The sequence below is a fragment of the Gadus chalcogrammus genome, chromosome 5, assembly GCF_026213295.1.
Source record: "Gadus chalcogrammus isolate NIFS_2021 chromosome 5, NIFS_Gcha_1.0, whole genome shotgun sequence".
Classification (NCBI taxonomy): Eukaryota; Metazoa; Chordata; class Actinopteri; order Gadiformes; family Gadidae; genus Gadus; species Gadus chalcogrammus.
Genome location: NC_079416.1, coordinates 10,601,890 through 10,623,773, shown reverse-complemented (window position 1 = coordinate 10,623,773; position 21,884 = coordinate 10,601,890). Strand labels below are relative to the sequence as shown.

The window sequence follows — 21,884 nt, the reverse complement described above, 5'->3', positions numbered from 1 at the left end:
TCTGATGTGCAAATCACTCTGAGTCATTGTTTTCACCTTTTTTCCCAGTTTCCCAGCGTCACCTCTAAGTGTCTCCAAAGGAACAATAGCTGTAGAAACGTGCGTACGACAGCTCTGGAGCTGGCGTGGGGACCGCACATTTTTACGGTCATTTCACGTTTTGTACATCTGAACGTGAGCGTGGAAAAGGACGTACGCCACGTTTTTGTGCGTACGCAACCTTAGTACATGAGGCCCCTGATGATTTTACTGATGGAAAAGTGGTCTTTTATTTCCATAATCTTTGTTCAGTGAACGCATAAACCCGTTTGTTAGTTAGCAGTTAAACAAAATGCGATTTCTTTGTTTACAGTTACCAACGACCAACGTTTAAAGGTCCCATGACATGAAAATCTCACTTTATGAGGTTTTCTAACATAAATATGAGTTCCCCTAGCCTGCCAATGGTCCCCCAGTGGCTAAAACTTGCGTTTGGTGTAAAACGAGCACTAGCTGTCTGCTCGCCTTTGAAAAAACGGAGGCTCAAGCGCCCTGATTTGGAATGTCTTTATTTATGTCGTCATAAAGCATCTCAGCTCCTCCCCTTACTCTGCCTGGCCCGCCCAGAGACGTTGGCCTGCCAATGAGACACGACCGCGACATGTGCGCCGTGTGTGTGTGTGTGTGTGTGTGTGTGTGTGTGTGTGTGTGTGTGTGTGTGTGTGTGTGTGTGTGTGTGTGTGTGTGTGTGTGTGTGTGTGTGTGTGTGTGTGTGTGTGTGTGTGTGTGTGTGTGTGTGTGTGTGTGTGTGTGTGTGTGTGTGTGTGTGTGTGTATGCACACACTATCGCGAGTGTTTCTTGTCGGACGTCTCTTGTATTTCCACAACGAGACAGTGGGGGTTATCTGAGCCATTGTTTAGAAGGAATTCTGTGAAGCCCATTGCAAATAACTAAAACCTAATTAAGAAATCTGTTTGACAAGAGGGGAGCATATCGATTAAGTTGCAGCTGATTCTAGAGCCTCTTTCAGAGCCAGTGCAGCTGCTGCTCCTGCACTAGCAGTTGCAGCAGTAGCCACTGCCCCCAGACCAGCCGCACCTACAACCAAGAGAGACATAATTATGAAGGGACACCAAAAAAACGACTTGTTTGCTTTGCTTATTATTATATTCTATAGTCCCGCCCAAAAAAGAAACAAATGTACAGACAAAATCTGAGCTATTATCAAAAAGATCCTGCATTGTGTTCAATGGTTTGAAGTTGTGATGATCTGTAGTAGTACCTCTCTGCCTGTGGTCTGACCTAATGATGTGGCGTCTCACCAGGTCTTAATTGCAATGGTGATGAGTTTCAGAGGAACAAAGTTCCAGCAGTGTCATTACCTTCGTCAAGCATGGTTGTCTAATGCTCCAACTGACCCATAACAAAAAACAGTATGGTTGTTTAAGTAGAAAATTCTGATGACATTGTCAGTGTTTAATTATCGAATGCACTGAAGGTCGATAACATAGTGTCATATGACTCATATTCAATTCTCAGGACATGGCCAAAAAAGATGGAAAATATTATTTTAGGCAAGGCAACTTTATTTATATAGCACTTTTCACAAGGCAGACTCAAATTGCTTCACATATAAAGATTGTCATACAATACAATAATAGATAAGTAAAAGAAAACATGCAAAAAATGAGTAAAATAGATGGAAAATAAAGGCAAAGTTAAAAAAGCATTTTAGAAAGTGCAATGTATTTAAGATCAGATCAAGAGTTTCCCTTTTAAGCAAATAAGCAATATGAACACGTGAACATGAATGGTCTAGTCCAGTCATGCAACCCTTATGACGAATTACATCCTACAGAGCACCCCCAGCATCAGACATCCCTTTAAGGTTTGTAAACTAAATAGCGACACTAAATAGCAACAAGCAACACATATACATAATGTATAAATACAAGACAGAATAACCAATAATTGTTGGTTGCCAAAAGAAAACAGCTTTTTAATTTGGATGTCAAACAGGTGATCTGCACCTTAACTCAAGCACAGCATAATTTATGACGGTCAACAAAATAAGGCAGTAAAAAACTGGATTACAGCCATAAATTATACTTGCTCATTTTATATCAATCAATGTGTCGATTCAACTAACCTCACCTCACTAAGGGGAAAACTTTTAGTCGACGTCTTGTCATGGAAATGTTTACCAATACCTGAGAACAAGCTCTGTAGATCTTTCAGTGTGTGCGTTTGCTGTCATGGATAAGCAAAGCATAAGGCTGTTTGGGAGGGTAAATCAGATTAATTTCAATTACCCCCTTGATTGCAACGGCACATTACGATGTAGGAGAGCGTTCGTTTCCGCACCAAATAAGTTATTTTCCTGTTCTAAAATGCATTTGTAGTGTGTGAGGATGGGGTGTGTGAGGATGATGTGTCAGGCCACGTTTATACGTAGCAGGGTATTTATAGAAACAAATATTTCCCCCCCTCCGTTTTCAAAAATAACATTGTGCACACAACATCGTTTTCAAAAAAGTTGTCGTTTACATCAAAACGGATAAATACGCCGTTGGGACATTATAACTATGCCAAACCTATGGGCGGCAGTGTAGGGAGAAGGATAAATCCATGCAAGCCAATCAGAATCCTCAGAATCAACAACAACGAATAACACGAGCGTCTTCCTGTAACAAACAAACTGTAAACATAGGGCGCTCATATGACGTTAAGCATTTCCTGGCGCATAATGTGACGTTTCAGAACCTAAAACCCAGTTTCTACCCGTTGATACGACAACACGTAACCGGCGTTTTCAGAAATCTCCACTTTGGCCGGAGTTTTTAGAAATGATCGTTTTCTGTGACAAAAACTGCGTTTTTGTGTAAATGAGAGGCCAAACCGTGTGAAAATATCTGCGTTTTCCCTTCGTGTAAACGGGGCCTCAGTATGATTAGACTCTGGGGCCAGGTGAGCCCTGCACACCTGTTGCGCATTGAGCAATCAGTGTGCCCATGTTAAACCAGCCATCGCCACACCCACTCAGGAAGGTCTCCTACATGGCGACACGGAACAGTAGGTCCGGTATCATTGTCTGCAAACTGTTACACTAAACCGGTTTTCCATCATAATCCTGTGCCCTTATCTGGAGGTGCCCAGAAGTCACCTAGGTGGTGTGTAGCATTGTCTTTGTTACAGCATTATAGCATAGGGCAGGGCTATTCAACGTCCTTATCAAGTGGGCCGAAAAGGAAAACCACTGTGGGTTCATGGGCCACACAGAGTAAAATTACGTGAATGAATAGCTACAAATAAATCGTACTTAAAGTAGTGTTAACTTAATATATATAGTACTACTACATGGAATAAACTTGTCAGACGCATTCCTTCCTTCTTCACTTTTAATCGTATCATTATAAAAGATTTTGTTCTCACATATTTTGGACACGTATTTAGAATTAAACAATGTTGTTTGAATCATCACAAAACAGAACTACTGTACATATGAGACATTTTGAGCCAGTGAGTCAGTGAGAAAGATTGCACTGCCTTGTTTGCCTCATCCTGAGACACTCATGCAGCTTCTCATAGGTCATGGAGCAACGTGCCCTTGTTCTGATGGCATTCATATGAGGAAAGCTAGACTCAAACGTATCGGTTGAGCCAAACATTGTCAGAATAAGAGATGCCAGTTCCTGATTGTGGGGTACTGATACTGGCTAGTATCACCGGCTACACACAGAAACCTGATTTGCATTCAACTATGTTTCTCCTTTATTTTATTTATTTTTTGCGTGGAACCTCTTGCGGGCCAGAAAAAAATGAAGAGGGGCCGCATTTGGCCCACGGGCCGCTAGTTGAATAGGCCTGCCATAGGGGATCTAACTATCCAGCTCTACTCTTACTGTGTTCAAGACAACTCAGAAATTGAGCCACTATACGCCTAACTTCATTAAGGCCTGGTATTTAACCTTTTAAAATTGCATAACCACCGACTTTCCATCTTCTCGTCCATAACCATAGCAGACCTCTCAAATACTCGCCACCATGAAATCCTCCACCTCCCCCCTGGACCCAATCCTCTGAACTTGTCAAAGCCTGTTTCACCTCTCTTGCCCCACAGACACCATCAACTCCTCCCTAAACTTTGGCACCGTTCCCCCACCTCTTAAGCTTGCTGCCATCACCCCCTCCTTAAAAAACCTGGCCTTGACTCAGACGACACCAACAACTTCATACCCATCTCCAACCTCACATTCCTCTCAAAATGACTGGAAAGAGGCGTCGCAACACAACTCAAGCGATACCTCCTCTCCAATAACCTGTACGAAACATTCCAGTCCGGCTTCCGTTCCCACCACAGTACTGAAAAAGCCCTACTTAAAGTCACCAACGACCTCTTACTCTCTCTGACTCCGGCTCCCTCACTATTCTCCTCCTCCTCAACCTCAGTGCTGCTTTTGACACCGTCAATCACTCCATCCTCCTCAGCAATCCATTGGCCTCACTGACTCCTTGCCCTCTCCTGGTTCACCTCCTAACTGTCTGAAAGATTCCAATACATCTCCATCAACAAACACAAGTCCCACACCATCCCTGTCTCACACGGAATCCCCCAAGGCTCAGTGCTTGGCCCAATCCTCTTCATCCTCTACATGCTCCCACTAGGTCACATCATCCGCCGCCATGGTCTTCAATTTCACTGTTATGCCGACGATACCCAACTGTACATCACCACCACAGCCATTACTCCTGCCATCCTATCCACTCTCACCAACTGTCTCACTGACATCAAAACATGGATGAACCACAACTTCCTCAAACTCAACGGCAATAAAACTGAAATGATCATATTTGGCCCAAAATCCATCCTCCCCACCTCCCAGAACTTCTCACTTTGCATCGATGGTCACTCTGTCACTCCCTCCCCCCTGGTCAGAAACCTCAGCATCATCATGGACCCCACGCTCTCCTTCAAGTCCAACATAAACAACGTCAGAAAAACATCCTTCAACATCCGCAACATAGCACGCCTTCGACCCACTCTCATTCTCAGCTTCCGAAACACTAATCCACGCCTTCATCACCTGCAGACTCGACTATTGGAATAGCATTCTGTATGGCCTCCCCTTCCACTATTCTTCAAAAACTGCAATATGTACAAAATTCTGCTGCCCGACTACTTACTCACTCGCCCCTCCAGAGAACACATCACTCCCATCCTCCGTCAACTTCATTGGCTTCCCATAAAACAACGCATCAATTTCGAGATCCTCCTCACAACCTACAAAGCGCTAAACAACTTTGCGCCCTCGTACATAACAGATCTCCTCCATCCCCACTCCCCCACTCGCCGCCTATGCTCCGCTGATGCCAACCTTCTCACCCCCATCACCAGGACCCAGTACCGCACCCTGGGGTAGAGCCTTCGCCATCGCCGCCCCTAGCCTCTTCAGGACCACCTACAACATCTGACAAATCAACCTCTGCCATCTTCCACCCTCTCTCTCTCTCTCTCTCTCTCTCTTAATGTGTTGTCTATTGTTGTGTTGTTTTTTTCCTTTTGTTTGAGTGTCTTTACTGTCTGTATTCCTTTTTTTTTGTAAAGCGTCTTTGAGTATTAAAAAAAAAGCGCTATAAAAAACGGATCAATTATTATTATTATTAAAATATTGTTGCTCTTCTTAAATACTGAATAAATTAGCCAAGATGATGTATACATTTATCTTTTAATGGGATTTAGTTAGATGGCTACATTAATCTTGTTAGCATCAAGCAATTCTGTTTAACAAGGTCAACTGACACATAAAATGATAGTCACTCACCCCATTCTGTTATCAAGGATTGTTAATGCACATGGGGAAACGTGATGAATTAATTGTACACAATTCACCTAAAAAATTCAATGCTGTTTAGCCTAATGCAAAAAAGTAAAGCTTAATACACATCTATTTGACATAGTGAGAGCATTATCAATTAAGTTGCAGCTGATTTTAGAACTTTATAGCTTTTTTCAGAGCCAGTGCAGCTGCTCCCCCAACACTAGCGGTTGCAGCAGTAGCAGCAGTTCCAAGACCAGCAGCACCTACAACCAAGAGATACACACGGTAATTATAAAGAGACACCCAAAAACGACTGCATTGCCTATTATTCCATTATTGTCCCACCAAAACGGAAGTAAAAAACACACAAAATATGAACTTATCAAACGGATCCTGAAATGGTTTCCACATGACCTACTGGTTTGTGATAGGTGATATTGTAGATTGTAGGTGATATGGTGCACCGGTGCTAAATTATTTAAAGTCTGCTGGTTTGTCATTCTTATGCTCTCCTGTTGGTTTGCGCTGCCCGTTGTTCCAGGTTACCTTCAGTCAGAGCTGTGGGTAGTTTGACCTCACCTGGACACGCATGCTGATGACCAACGTTCATTCTTTAATGTTACTGGTTGTTTTTTGGTTACTTAAGAAGGAAATAAATACATTTTTAAAGTTGTTAGTGTGAACTCCCTTTCATTGACCCAATAGGCTAATGATAATCAGTTAGGTGCGTCTGTTTTGAGTCGCCACACATATAGGCCTACCTACCTACTGACTGCAACACGGCCACTGTGGTGCCCGCTGCCACCGCACCTCCGTTCGCTACGGCAGCTGCTGACATCATGCCTGCAGCCCAGGACCCAGCGGTGATTCCTGCCCCGGTGAAGCCAGCGGCACCCAGAAGTACAGGGGTAAGGAGCACGGCAACACCTCGTAACAGATAAGCAGACAAGCATACTTGACAACATGATAATTACATGGAAGGATTTTAACACAAAGCATATCTGATAGGCCTATCAAACGATTTGATTTACAAGCAAATTGTTTGACAGGCTTTATTTTAAACAGGGCAATGACTTCCAGAGATTGCTTACCAGCACCAATTGTACCAACGACTGCGGTATTTACTAAAAAAGGACAAAAACAATATTATTAATAAGATTATAATTTTAAAGTTGTATTTCTCTGTCGTATAGGTCTATTCGAAACACTGAATAAACCTTTTTACCAACATTTTTAAAGAGAAGATACTTACGCAGACCCATGTTACAGCTGTCTACGAGGTTTTGTTTATTGGGTGTAGAGGGGGGGGGGCGCTGGGGAAAGAGATGAATAGGAAACGGAAATACACCGCAGCAAAGCGTTTGTCACACGTATACAGTGAAATAAAAAAGAGACTGCTGCCACCTGGCGGTTGTGCATTATTTAGCTTTCGTTTCTCGAGTAGGCTACCATGAGGAAAATAGAGCAGAGCCACTTGTGTGCCCGTTTTCCCCTTGAATCCTGTTTAAGCTTAAAACAACATAAACGAGGAAAAAGACGGAAAGATAAAGAATGCATACAGGTTTCTGAGAATTTCTGTGCTATGATAAGTAAATAACTTGTCTGTGAAAATGCCTTGAAACCGTGAAAAAAAGATTTGTCTTTATTCATGGTCAATTTCTGTTCAAGTTTCCCTCGTGGTGGGTGATGAGCGCCACCTCGAGGAGCAATGAAGCAGCGACGCTAGGTTCAGGGAATTCAGTTTAGACCGCCCATTTTATTATTTTAAATATCGAGATTTGGGGGGATATTTCCTGTCTAACTATTCATGTTTAAAGCATAAAAGTAATCGTAAAACACTCAAATGAAAAAAATATATACATCGATATTTGGCGGGTAAGTAAGTATCGATTCTCGTATCGCACGAAGAAGGGCAACGATATATCACTCTATCGATTTTATCCCACCACTAATTAGTATATTGTAAATATAAGGCGGATGATAGGTTCTGTTGGGATGTAGCCTTATGTAACTTATCAAGGTCATTGTCACATCATTCTCTATTTCTGTACAAGACACTGCATGGATGTCATTCACTTGTCATGTTATTATCAATAATGTTTTTGCCTCTGATGGGAGGTGAGTAAAGTGTTAACTTTGTTATTTTTTTTTATTTTTGTACCGGTAAATGTCCACTCTGCTTTTTACATGTTTATTTTGCTTCAATACCAAAGGCCAGCGGATGAACTGTCCTATTTGCACTTGATAACTGCTCGCAGTGCAGCCAGTTCAGGGACCCGGGCTCTAGACACTTTTCGATCGTGGGGCCTTGAGATGACGAGGCTCTTTTCCTGGCTGGGGCCCCAAAAGGGACGATACTGGAGAAAGCTGGGGCTTTTGAGCTGGGGACAGTTGCATGCCACGTGCCCTATGGGGCAAAGAGAGTGGGCCCAAAAAGCAGGTTAAGGACCCAGAGACGCCATGGCAGCCATCAAGTGTGGGATCTCAGTAGCATTGGGAAATTAAGAGGTAACAAGTTATTTTATTGTAACGTTTTCTTTTTTTGGACTTTGTTGCACTGGAACACAGAAAATAATCCACTTAATATGTTGATGTCTTTTATTTGAACAATGCTTATTGCGCTAATATAGTTACAGACAGTATCTCTTCTGCATTTTCAATTTGAACAGGCATAGCCATAAACTGTACTTGCTCATTTTATATAAATCAGTGAGTCGTTTCCTAACTATCTTACCGTTACCTACTAAGGGGAACATTTTTGCTTTCCGAGTTGTTGTTTTTTTACTTGCAAAGTAAGCCACTATATGCTCTACTTCCTTCGGGCCTGGTGTTGAACTTTTTAAAGCATTGTTGCTCTTCTTAAATACTGAACAAATGAGCCTTGATGTGTATGCACATTCCTTTTTCAATGGGATTTAGTTCAGATGGCTACATTTTGTTAGCATAAAGAAATCTGAATTATGTTTAACAAGGTCAAATTCTTAAGATGGTAGTCAATCGCCCCATTCTGTTATCAAGGATTTTTAAGGCAAATGGGGAAACTTGAAGAATTACTAGTAGGCTACACAATGCAGCCAAAAATTATGTTGTGAAGCCCATTGCAAATAACTAAAACCTAATTAAGAAATGTGCTTGACAAGAGGGGAGCATATCAATTAAGTTGCAGCTGATTCTAGAGCCTCTTTTAGAGCCAGTGCAGCTGCTGCTCCTCCACTAGCAGTTGCAGCAGTAGCCACTGCCCCCAGACCAGCCGCACCTACAACCAAGAGAGACATAATTATGAAGGGACACCAAAAAACGACTTGTTTGCTTTGCTTATTATTATATTCTATAGTCCCCGCCCAAAAAAGAAACAACAAAATCTGAGGTATTACCAAAAAGATCCTGCATTGTGTTGAATGGTTTGAGGTTGTGATGATCTGTAGCAGTACCTCTCTGCCTGTGGTCTGACCTAATGACCTTATGGCATGCCCAATGGGCAGAAAGAGCCGTGATAGCCTGGTGCTATGGGGCACCCGTGCTAAAGAATTTAAAGTATGCTGCTTTGTCATTCTCTCTCCACTCGGTTGGTTTGTGCTACTCTTTGTGCCAGGTTATCTTGCGTCAGAGCTGCTGGTTAGACCTCACCTCAACATGCATGCACCATATACTCCACACACCCACACTGCTGCACTTCTGATGACCCACGTTCATTCTTTAATGTTACTTATTGTTTTTTGGTAACTTAAGGAGGAAATAAATATCCGTAAAGTTGTTTGTGTGAACTCCCTTTTATAGACCCCATAGGCAAATGAAAATCTGTGTAGGTGGGTTTGTTTTGAGCCGCTGCATATTATAGGCTTACCTACTGACTGCAACACGGCCACTGTGGTGCCCGCTGCCACCGCCCCTCCGTTCGCTGCGGCAGCTGCTGACATCATGCCTGCAGCCATTGACCCAGCGGTGATTCCTGCCGCGGTGAATCAAGCGGCACCCAGAACGAAAGGTGCAGCGAACACGGCAGCACCTCGTAACAGATGAGCAGAAAAAACACACTGAGCATCATGATCATAATGTGGCTATGGAATTAGAAATCATATTATAGGCTATATCCAACCTAATTTAGGGACTTGCAAGCAAATTATTTTACAGGTGTCACACCGCAACAACTTCCAGAGATCGCTTACCAGCACCTACTGTACCAACGACTGCTGCGCATACTAAAAAAAGGAGAAAAATAAGCATTTTAGATGCGTATATCCAAGTTTAGGTCCATCAAACATATTGCATTTTAAACACTTAAACACTGGTTAACTTTGAAACAATGTTAAGGGCACGCTACTTACGGTAATCCATGATGCAGAGTGAGAGATGCCTCGGATTTGTTCTCCGTTTGCCTTTTATTTGGGTAAATTGGTGGGGAAACGAAAGCTATTTATCCAATGAACGCCTGGTTTCACTAGACAGCAGAGCAAAGTGCTCTACTCTGATGCCACCTGGCGGTCATTCATTATATAGCTTTCGTTTCTCGATAAACAAAGCATCTGATAGATTTACATAATAAATAAAAATCAGTTCCGAGTAGTTTCTTGCATGGTTTCATTTAAAATAAGTCGGCACAATTAACCTAGATCCCTAGCTTGATTGGAGATGAGTTCATTTCGGCATAAGGTTAGAGATAAGTTTAGGTATTAAGTTAGAGATGGTGAAGTTGATCATGGTTAAGGTACTGTCTAGTAGGCAGTAGGTTATATATGGTTCAGTTTAGGTAGTAGGTTAGGGAAGGTAAAGGTAAAGGTATAACGTTAAGATGGTTCACTTAAAGGGCTTTTTTAGCTTTTCCAAAATGTATCTCTGTACAACAAATGCAATGATCCCAGTATTATGGTTTCAGATGCCAACTCTTTCCCTGCTTTTCCCAGGGGCCGTTGAAGGGATTCCTTGAGGCTTTGGGGAAGCTGCAGAAGAAGTTCTATGCCAAAGGCCAGCGGATGGACTGTCCTATTCACACTTACTTGGTGACGGCTCTGGGCGGCTATAGCGGAGCTGGGTGTTGTAATGTAACCAAAATAACTTTCATTCAACTAACCTTTTGGTTGTCAAACTAAACAAATTGCCAGTGTGGGGTTATTCAATTAAAAGTGTTTCAAAGTGCTCAATTGATGAGACAGCACACTAAAACATCCCCTTCCATCTTTTCTTATTGAACACTCAGAAGCCTCATCTGACCCACATTGAAAGTCCATAACAAGATAAAACATTAGGAAATTAAAGGTAACCAGTCCAGGTGTTTATTGTTATAGCAAAGGTGTTCAAACTACCCAGCTCTATTCTTGCTGTGTTCAGGACAACTCTGAAATTCAGCCACAATATGCTGAACTCTCCCTCCGGCCTGGAATTTAACATTTTAAAGCATTGCTGCCTTCCTTAAATATTAAATAAATGATCCAAATCAATGAATATGCTGTAATGTTTTTATTGAATTTTGTTTAGATGACTGCATTGTAAGCATAAGCAATGAGAAATAAATTTGGCTTCAGAATTTTGTTTAACAAGGTCAACTGACATATTTAAAATGATACACCAGCCCCATTCCAATGTTAGCAAGGATTGCTAAGAGAAATGGGGAAGAAAATGTTTTTAAAGGCCTTTGTGTAATGTAGCCTAATGCAAAAAACGAATGAAAGATTTGCTTGGACAAGTTCCGGCTGTAGTTAGATGAGAAAAGCCAGTAGAGCTGCCGTTGCTCCTCCTGCACTAGCAGTTGCAGCAGTCGCAGCTGTGCCCAGACCAGCCGCACCTACAACCAAGAGAGACATAACAATTATGAAAAAACAACTATTATTTGTATGTTCTATACATTTAGAAATTCATTTATTGTCCCGCCAAAAATTTAATTAATCTACAAAATCTGAGCTATGAAAAAGATCCTGCTATGGGTTCCATGGTTCAAACTTTTGATGGTCTCTCTCTACCTCTCTGCCTGGGGTCTACCTGACCGTTTGGCCAATGGGCAGACGGAGGCGGGATATCCAGGTGATAGTAAGGTGAGATAGACGGATAGTGAGAATGACAAACAGATTTTAAATACTTTAGCACAGGTGCAAAAGCACCGTACCTTGGCACAGTTGCATGTGCCAAAGTATAAAAGTCTGCTGGTTTGTCATTCTCTCTCCACTCGGTTGGTTTGTGCTACACTTTGTGCCAGGTAACATACAGTCAGACCTGTGATTAGCTTGACCTCACCTCAACATGATGCATGCACCATATACTCTACACACATTGCTTCCCTACTGATGATCCACATTCATTTGGTGAGTGCTGCATGCAGAGCTCAACTATTGTTCTTAGTTATATTATTTTTCTTGCTTCTTCTTTATTATTCTCTAAAAATGTTGGGACCTATCTTCTGCCACAATTTTTTACCTAGGCAGTCCATTCCAATTTTTGGATATTCTGATTAGCTTGGATTCCTTTTAGATTTTTTAAATATTCTAAACTTAAAATGTAAATTTAAAATATATTTTTTTACAGTGGAAGTCAATGTCGTCCACCCATTCTCTGAAACTTTAAAGGTCATAGCATGATAATCTCACTTTATGAGGTTTTCTAACATTAATATAAGTTCCCTTAGCCTGCCTATCGTCCCCCATTGGCTAAAACTTGCGTTCGGTGTAAAACGAGCACTATGTATCGTGCTCGCCTTTGGAAAAATGGAAACTCAGGCGAGCTGATTTGGAATGTGTCCCCATGTCATCATAAGGGGCCAAGTTACCTCCCAAGTAACCACACACACACACACACACACACACACACACACACACACACACACACACACACACACACACACACACACACACACACACACACACACACACACACACACACACACACACACACACACACACAGCTTCACTTCTGATGACCCACGTTCATTCTTTAATGCTACTGGTTGTTTTTTGGTAACTTAAGTGAACTATAGACCCCATATGCGAATGATAATGTTTAGGTTTATTTGTTTTGAGTCTCTCGACACTATCGGCCTACCAGCTGCCTGAAGCACGGCAACTGTCGTGCCCGCTGCCACAGCCCCTCCGTTCGCTACGGCAGCTGCTGACATCATGCCTGCAGCCCATGACCCAGCGGTGATTCCGACCGCGGTGAATCCAACGGCCCCCAGAACGAAAGGGGCAGCGACCACGGCACCACCTCGTAACAAATCAGCAGACAAACACACTTAGCTACATGAGAATTATATCATGGCTAAGGATTTGAACACGTAGGATATGAATACTATTTTAAGATGCAATAACTTCGAGAGATGGCTTACCAGCACCAAGTGTACCAACGATTGCTGCGGTTACTAAACAAAAGAAGAAGACAAAAACAATCTTTAGATTTGTATTACTTTTAAGTAGGCCTATAGGGCTAGTACCGAACATATTCCATTCAAAACCCTGAACAAACATTTCTACCAAAATGTTAAAGAGAAGCTACTTACAAAGACCCATCTTGCAGAGAGACGACTAGGACCAGAGAATGTCTAATATGAGGAGAACTGGCACTCGCGGGTTATTTCCGGGTTTCTGGACTGGTTGCAGTAATAATCTTTGACCACGCGGGGCGCTCGTAGGCGAGTCCAGAATGAATGGGAGCCAACGGGGTTTTATCCTCAGAATCCACTTTTCTCACGATGTAATTTTTTGTCAAGTAATTTTAAAGTTGCTATCAAAGGGTGGGGCTAAGATAATAAACTCAGCTGAATATTGCATTTTTTAAGGTCACGTATCTGTTCTAAAAAGGCGTTAAAAACATGCGATGACGTCACACACTGTAATACTGTCAGAGGTACTGCTTTACGGCAGTTTCTAAAGCACTTCCCTTGTCCCGCAACGATAACACCAGCTGTTGGAGGTAAGGCTTTTTTTTTTTGCCCTAGTTACAGAGTTTTAGTGAGCTAATGTAAAAAAAAAAGAAATGCGCGAATGTTTTACATATGTATGTTACTTACAGAGAGTGTTTTTTCTAATCCTCACTAGTGCCGATGATAAAGCTTTTTTTTTAGTAACGATTATGAGCCATTTCTTTCTCCTAAAATAGAAACCTGGATTAGAATCATAATTTTAAGACTGCATCAATTTAGTTTACATCAGTAAACAATCTGCTAGAGAGCAGTGTTCTGTTGTTCTCCTCATGCCTCTTACTTTCTTGATCTCTACAGTCGGACCTTGATGCTGTGACAACGGACAAGAATTCTTCCTCTGTCCTTTTCCCCTGCCTCTGTTCAGTATGTTCAGTGTTGTTAAATCATCTTTTTTTTTATTAGTTACTGTTCTTATTGTGTTCTTGTTAGTGTGATTTTTTAATAAACTTGCCTGTTGCAATGTTGGTATAATGTTTGTATAATTACTGTTATACAACTGTTACTGTTTCAATGTGACCCAGACCATATTTCTCATTTAACAAACATGTGTAGCTTATAATGTGTTGCATGGCAGAGCAATTACGGTATATTCAATGGCTTAAAACAAACCCATCTGTAAGGATCAGTGAATGCATAGAAATCAATGACAAGTGGTGTAGATGGTTTTCCCTCTGTGCAAGGTCATTAGCCTAAGTCCTACAAAAAAATAACGACTGTAATAGCAGATGTTGAAGTTGTTAAATCGTTAACTAACCATTTGTATGGAACAATCGGTTAAGGTAAGTTAAGTGCTTGAGTCTCGACACTTTAGAGAATGTCTAGCGCGCAACTTGAATAAGCCATGTGCGATATTACCCGGGCTCCGAAGTAGCCTAGGACCATTCATACAGGAGCAAGCAAGAACGTTACCTTTTTCTGTCCTTGGTAAACGAAAAGACGGACAATCCGTTTCCACTGTAAGTGCAGTTTATCATTGCACATTTACGAGGCATTTCTTTTTTAAACTATCTTTATTTTCGAAAAATAGACTGACAGATTAAATTATATTGAGCGGGATATTGACTATTATTTAAGGTGGTCATAACGTACCTACCATGTATATAACACATTGAACATTGAACACAAGAAATGGAAGAAATTCCATTTATGCCCATGTACTTTCACCATACATACTATCTAAAAAATAAAAGGACCTGCAGGAAAATATAAATACAGTACTTAAAAATTGAGTTAACACGTTTCTGATTGCTCTTCAGCTTCAGATGCCGTAAGAGGGGTCTCTGGTCGTAATCAGTCGCAAGTCCGTCCCTGACCAATCAGCATTCATTAGCAGAATGCTAGCGTTTATGGCCAACAACGGCCCAAACTGTAAGAAATCGAAAGGACATAAGTACTCACTCATTTGACTTTTGAACCATAATCTATATTGAACTTGCGGAATCTACAATAAAATTTGTGATATTTCAACGACAAGCAGGGGAAAGAGGCATAATTAGCCGTTTAGCCCCATAGACTCCCATTCAATCTGGACTCGCCCGCGATCACCCCCAGTGGATGTCTCATGGAACTACAACCAAAATCGGTACAATGGGGCGTATAGGGAGTGCCCAGGCTCTTCGTAGACGGGCTCTGCTAGGACGCTATCCCTTTCCCCTTTATATGGGGAGGCAGGGTGTGAGAAGGGAGAAAGAGGAAACGAAACCTATACCAAAGGAGCGCATGGTTTAACTGGATATGCACAACATCGCAAAGCGCTCTACCCTGGTGCCACCTGGCGGTCATTCATTATATTGCTTTCAAGGAAATGGAGCAGAGCCACTTAATCGTGTGTCTTTTGACACACAAGTGTCAAGGGACACCCAAGTCAAAGCATACAGGTTGCTGAGAATGTTGGTGTGATAAGTAAATAACATAAATTGCTATTATATTATATCAATCTATAAAATCGGTTTCAAGTAGATTCTTACACGGTAGTATTTCAAATAAAACAGGGACTTTAAACACATTTCATTAGTTTTGTATATATACTCTGCTAGTGACAATAAAGTTTAATCAAATCAGATCAAATAATACATAACGATAGCACAGACAGTCACCTCTTGGGTCCCTTATCAGTCGAGTGATCCATGAGGAATGCAACAATTGCCTCGCAACTGGCTGTTTATATCTAGCCGGTGCCATGTTTGGGTGTGTGTCTGTGCCGTAAAGCATTTTCGAAACTACAATCAGACTACATTTTCGAGGCGTGGTTGGATACTTCCGCTGCGTCACATCCAGTTTGTGTCGGTCCAAACAGAGCAAGTACATATTCACCTTTTCAAGGGGCAATGAAACACCCACCAAACGACCCAGAAATAGTTGTAGAACCATCAGAATAACTCTCAACCTGCTAATTAATGTAATTTTGGCAAAAAAAATTGCATAGTGGGACTTTAAGCACAGCATTCTTTGCTGGTGCAAAGATTTCACATGCATTTCACGTGACACAATGTTGACTTGGAAAGCTTTATGAGTATTAGGGGTGGGAATCACAGGGTACCTTACGATACGATATATGATACATTGTTATGGCCAGAGGGAGGGGGAGCCCAAACTCACGACAATAGACGAGGGTTGTAAAGTAAAAATGTTTATTCGTTTGGAATGTGCAGAGGCTGGTCAATGTGGAAGGCCAGCCGGGTCGGTGTGGAAACCAGGAAGGCTGTGTGGGAGGACAACGCCGCGGTAGTGAGAAGATCTGCACGGAAGCAGAGGGTTAGAACCCGACAATCACTAATGTAAGCATGAGACATGGACGTCAGGAACGCTACTAACATAGCTGGACTGTTTGACGATCTGGCGATGAATGGTTGAGAAGCCGGAGATAAGCAGGTGTGTTGATAATGATGATCCACAGGTGTGTCTGGTTGATTAGGAGAAAGGAGGAGTCTGTTAGATCCGGCCACAACAGGAAAACACACAGACAGACAAAACACACAGGGCGATCCCACCAGGATCCACGTCATACGCCGTAACATACATGGCCAAGATACCGATCATATCGTGATACAGCGATTCTGCGATAATCAATATATTGTTTGCCAATCCTTATGATACGTCACAATATATGTCTAACGATGAGTACACAATTACCGTGAAAAAGTAAAGTGCTGGATTTCTCTCTTTATTCCTGGTCCAAACTGAGTTTTTCTGTTACGTCTTTGGGTAATTCAATTTCTGTTCAAGTTTCCTAAATTCGTGTGTTGAGCGCCACCTCGAGGAGCAGCAACGCTGGATGCAGGGAAATCTGTTTAGAACGCCTTTTAATTTTTTTAATCGATATTTAGGGCAATATATCCTGTCTTACTCTTCATGAATAAAGTGAATAAATTACTCTGCATACATATAGATGTTTTTTATTTTGCTTCAATGCCAAAGGCCAGCGGATGGACTGTCCTATTCGCACTTACTTGGTGACGGCTGTCGATTGAATTAAAACAAAATTACTTTCATTCTAACAACTCTTTGGCTCTCCAACAAAAAATATTGCTGTTTATAACAAAGAGACTCAGACTCCTCTTATGGGGCCCACTCACAGCCCAGACTCAATCCAACGGCCAACTACCTTTATCCGGCCACTCTGTTGCCTCTCGTCTGAACAGTTTGGCAGAAAAGTTACAGTGAAACATACCGCGAAGACTACTACAAACTACACAGTAGCATGTACGTTCTGCGGTTGCGCGAGATGCAATAAGTCTCCCTAAAATCGGGTGGCGCTAGTCTCGTGGCGCTAGTCCGCCCCTCCCACACACCGCAGTGAGTCGCTGGTTGGGCTGGTTGTGCTAGCAGCACACAACCAATCAGAGGCTCCAATCCTCATACGCTCTCAGACTTTGCATGTTGAATCGGACCAGAAACGAACTCATCTAAGTCTTCCCAATCATTTCAGATGGCCAACGGTTGGGCCAGTGTGTTCCTCGCTGTATAGTAAGGGGTGGGTGATATGGGGCTTTGCGCTTCTTCATTATATTTTTAACTGGATGCACGAAATGCGGAAGGGAGGGGCGAGCGGGCTCTGTTTGTTTGGGATTTCGCTTCAAATACCAACAGTGGTGACGTCACCCAACATCGCTGATGCAACCTTTAATTGCAATGGTGATGAGTTTCAGAGGAACACCAACAAAGTTCAAGCCAGTGTTCCGGGGGGGTATACCACGAACCTCGCTGAACATACCCAGGCTTTCTTGGGAAAACCTGGCTCGACAGAGACGCAACTCGCAATCAGAGTTAAATGGTACCACGACGCTCACTTTAGTTCTATTTCATGTAGGCTACGCCGTCTAGGCTTCGCCTTATGGGCTTGTCCTGTGCGCGTGCTTGCACTCACTGAAAAATGTCAATGCACAAATCAACGTGGGCACCGCCCACATTCCCACGGCACCGTGTATATAAGGCGGCGCAAACCACCGCCAGTCCTCCCTTTTCTTTCAGCCTTTGTATTGATCAACGGAAAACGAAGATATGACTTCCATTAAGATGACCGGTGGCAGCGGTGTGGGCGAGGCCACGGACCAACGGCCCTTTCAGGGCCACTGGAGAGCGCTCCTGTAAGAGCTGGCGGGCCCTTTTCAGGGCCTCAGTGCGCCTCCTGTCCCGCCTCCCTGGCTCAGGGTGACGGACACCGGGCGTGTTTCAGGTGCCTCGGCGCTGAACACGCCACGGCTGCCTTGGTTGCCCCCGCCTCCTGTGCTGCCTGAAGAGGGGCTCCTCTCCAGGCACCTCTTTTTCTCCCCGTCGGTGGTTTTCGCTGAGGCCATCGACATCTTCGGGGCCGAAGTTCCGGACGCCCAGGACGCCGACGAGCGCTTCGAGGTTGACAACGTTGCCTCCTTGGACGACGTCTTTCCTGGCTCTGCGTCTGGGTTCTCCCGCTCCGGGGCTTCCACCGAAGCCACTATCGTCCCGAGGGAGAGACCGCGCCGGATGGCTGATCTCTTCGGCGTGATCATGTGTGAAGCGGCGGCCATCAAGGGCATCCCTACGCCAGCCCCGCCACTCGCCTCCATGTCGGATGACATGCAGGGCGAGTGTTTTCGCACCCTGTCTTCCTCCCGGCGGTTTACCCAGTGCCCCCTGTTCCCACCGGTTCAGCACCTTTTTACCGCTGCGGGTGGGGAACCCTCTACTCTGAAGGCCCCGGGTGAGGGCCTTCACTGACTTCACCAACGTGGAAGGGTGGGCTGATATTCAGCCTGGAGCCTTCCCTGGCAGCGCTTCTCTGTCCGGGCGCCGGATGGCGTCCTAGCGAGAAGCCGCTGCCCCCCGACCGCCTCCAGAAGCAGATTGTCGGCCTGACGGACAGGGTGTTCGTCTTTGCCTCGCAGTCTGCGGCGGTGGTCAACAACATCGCCCTGCTCTCCTCTGCCCTGGTCTCCTTGTTGGCTGGCAAGGGACACCATGACGGTGATAAACCATCTCTCTTTCCTGGGGTTTGCCATCAACTGGAAGAAGAGCTTCCCGCTCCCCGGGCGGCACATAGTCTACTTGGGGCTTTGCCTAGACTCAGCCGCCATGACAGCGATGCTCTCGCCTCCTCGGCGAGACCCAATCCTGTTGGCGCTCTCTCGCTTTCGCGTTCGCAGAAACGTGACCACGCTGTCCCCCATGCGCCTGTTAGGGCTGATGGCGGCCGCCCATCCCGTGGTTCCCCTGGGTCTGCTCTTCATGCGCAGACTCTAGCGGTGGTTTGCTCGCCAACGGTTGGACCCCGTGCGACACAGGCTCAGGGTGCTCCTCCTACCCCGTTCAGTGTCACCAGACCTGGAATATTGGGGAAACCCCTCCACCCTTCACAGGGGCGTTCCCCTGGGCAGAGTGACGTCCTGCGTAGTGGTCTTCAGGGACGCCTCGTTGACGGGTTGGGGAGGAACGTGCCTCTCTCACTCGGTGGGAGGCGAGTGGCGCACGCCCCCTACAGTCCACATAAATGTGCTGGAATGTATCGGAACGGTTGTTGGTCTGGCTCCTGAGAGGTTGATCCTGCAGGGCAAAGGTTAGCCTGAAGCGGTTATCAACACTATTCAGGGTGCTCGTGCGCCTTCTACTTCTTCCCTCTATGCGGCGAAGTGGTGCGCTTTCTCTGATTGGTGTGACAGGAACCACGCTGCCCCATCCCATTGCGAGGTGGGAAGCGTGCTTGCGTTTCTACAGCACCTATCAAGGTCTATGCGGCAGCAGTTTCGGCTGGCCATGCGGGCTGTGATGGTGGACCGATCTTCAGCCATCCACTGGTCAAGATGTTCTTGCGTGGGGCTAGACGGGTTAAGGCGGCTGCTTGCTTCAGCGTTGGTGTTACGTTGTTGCGCAAAATTTACTCAAAGCAATTCATGCTCCCTTTTAGGTTGCGCGTGTTGCCAAGCAATATACCGCCAGAACAGTAGGTGGAGTAATATGTGGCGTAAAGTTTTTCGTTGAAGACGACCTCGAGAATGACGTCTTTGTCTGTGGGAGTCGTTGGTTTGTTTATGTGCCAGCTCGTGTTCTCCCCATACACAGTGAATGATGGCAACAGACAGAGGAACAGGGGGGATGAAGTTGTTGATCATTGGGGTTGTATAAATGTGCATATCTCTCTACATTTTAAAATGACATAATGTGTTGGCAGCAAAGTTAACTTCACTTCACGTTCATGCTTTTTTTAATGCTTAACCCCCTTTCCCCCAGCATCGCCACTTCTGCTTTGCATCGCCTTCTTCTCTCTGACATATTGGTCCCGTATGCTTTTCCACTTGTTGACACACACTCCGACCGGCATGCCCATGTTGGATGCTATCTCATCCCACGAATTCGAGCACTTCTGTGTGTCTTTGTAGCCCACCAGCAATGGGTTGTACAAGTGCTCGTATTGACGCACTGCCTCGCTCAAGAGCTCTTGCTGTCGATTCATCTTGATGTCGGTGGCTCTTGATGTTCTTGCTGTATGAAAATCGAAATGGAAAATCGTCCTTGCCTTCTGGCATTTAAAAATGGCGGTATGAAAACAGGAAATGTGATACTCCAGACAGGAAGTAGTAACCAGACCAGCAGACCAATCACAGCCTTGCAGGCTGCGCGACTCGCGTAAAAGCTTACGTAAAAAATGACGCAAGTCTAGAAAAATCACCCGACGCACGCAAGACGTGAGAAGTCGCGCAAGGGGTGCGCAAGGGCCTCTTGCGCTTACGTAACATAGCATAAATCGGCCTTTAGGCCTGTTTCGCGCGTGCTTACACCACGCTGGGATCTCCCCACCGTGTTGCGCGGATTGTCCAGGGATCCTTTCGAGCCTCTGTCTCAGGCCCCTTTGGATGCCCTGTCCTTTAAAAGGGCGCTCTTATTGGCTTTGGTTTCTGCCAAGCGCTGCCAATGTATGGGAGGCAGGGCTACAATTTACTAAAAGCTGGACTCCGTGTGCTTCTTGGCCGCCACTACAATAATTATGTGGGTATGGATTTAGAAATCATAGCATCGTCAATATCCAACCTATTTTAGTGATTTGTAAGAAAGTTATTTTACAGGTTTTATTTTAAAGACACCGCAACAACTTCCAGAGATTGCTTATCAGCACTTATCGCATCAACGACTGCTTCGCATAGCCTACTAAATAAAAGAGAGAAAAAATAAGTGTTTTAGATTTGTATATCCTACCTACATTCTAAACACATAAACACTTGATAATTTAGAAACAATGTTAAACAATGGATTACTACTTACGGTAATCCATGATGCAGAGAGATGCCTCGTATGCGATGCCCGAAACGAAAGGTATTTACCCAATGAGTGCCTGGTTTCAAAGTAAAGCACAGCAAAGTGCTTTACTTTGATAACACCTGGCGTTATTCATTATATAGCTTTCGTTTCTCTGGAAACAAAGCGTCTGATCAATTGCGTTTACATATCTTAAATAAAAATCATAGGCCTCGTTTCCCGAAAGCGTCGTTAGCCTAATGGTACGGCCACACCAACCGCGTTACTCGCGTTGGATAACGCGAGTAACGCGCCTAACCTGACGCTTGATCATTGTGTGGTGGTTCTTCTGTCCAAGCTCACTACTCTCTGCCAGTGACGTCGGGTCAAGCTCCACGCTGATTGGCTATCGCGGCTAAGCGCCATGCGTTGGAGCGTTGAAAGTTCACATTTCTGAACTCCGGGCGTTGGTGCGTTG

General features: G+C 44.2%; 1 protein-coding gene and 2 long non-coding RNA genes across 3 annotated transcripts; 2 read left to right on the top strand and 1 right to left on the bottom strand.

Annotated features, from left to right (window-relative positions):
* Positions 1 to 915: 915 nt before the first annotated feature.
* On the bottom strand, positions 916 to 7,127 carry LOC130382496 (interferon alpha-inducible protein 27-like protein 2). Its single transcript, XM_056590293.1, has 4 exons — positions 7,052 to 7,127; positions 6,891 to 6,923; positions 6,565 to 6,726; positions 916 to 1,078 (listed from the first exon to the last, which is right to left on the bottom strand). The coding sequence occupies exons 1-4, from the start codon at positions 7,059 to 7,061 to the stop codon at positions 978 to 980; spliced, it is 306 nt and encodes a 101-aa protein (XP_056446268.1). The 5' UTR covers positions 7,062 to 7,127; the 3' UTR covers positions 916 to 977.
* A 790-nt stretch (positions 7,128 to 7,917) lies between these two features.
* LOC130382497 (uncharacterized) lies at positions 7,918 to 11,255 on the top strand. The gene is made up of 3 exons (XR_008895582.1): positions 7,918 to 8,307; positions 9,638 to 9,784; positions 10,701 to 11,255. It is a non-coding gene; the product is annotated as an uncharacterized LOC130382497 (long non-coding RNA).
* Positions 11,256 to 13,039: 1,784 nt separating this feature from the next.
* Positions 13,040 to 14,292, top strand: LOC130382498 (uncharacterized). The gene is made up of 2 exons (XR_008895583.1): positions 13,040 to 13,692; positions 14,000 to 14,292. It is a non-coding gene; the product is annotated as an uncharacterized LOC130382498 (long non-coding RNA).
* The last annotated feature ends 7,592 nt before the right edge of the window (positions 14,293 to 21,884 follow it).

Excerpts from the sequence above, each read along its gene's own strand:
- LOC130382496 (XM_056590293.1), bottom strand. Across the intron at positions 6,727-6,890 it reads CGTTGGTACAATTGGTGCTG|GTGTTGCCGTGCTCCTTACC; the intron begins GTAAGCAATCTC and ends ATCTGTTACGAG. Across the intron at positions 1,079-6,564 it reads GGCCGTGTTGCAGTCAGTAG|GTGCGGCTGGTCTGGGGGCA; the intron begins GTAGGTAGGCCT and ends TCTTGGTTGTAG.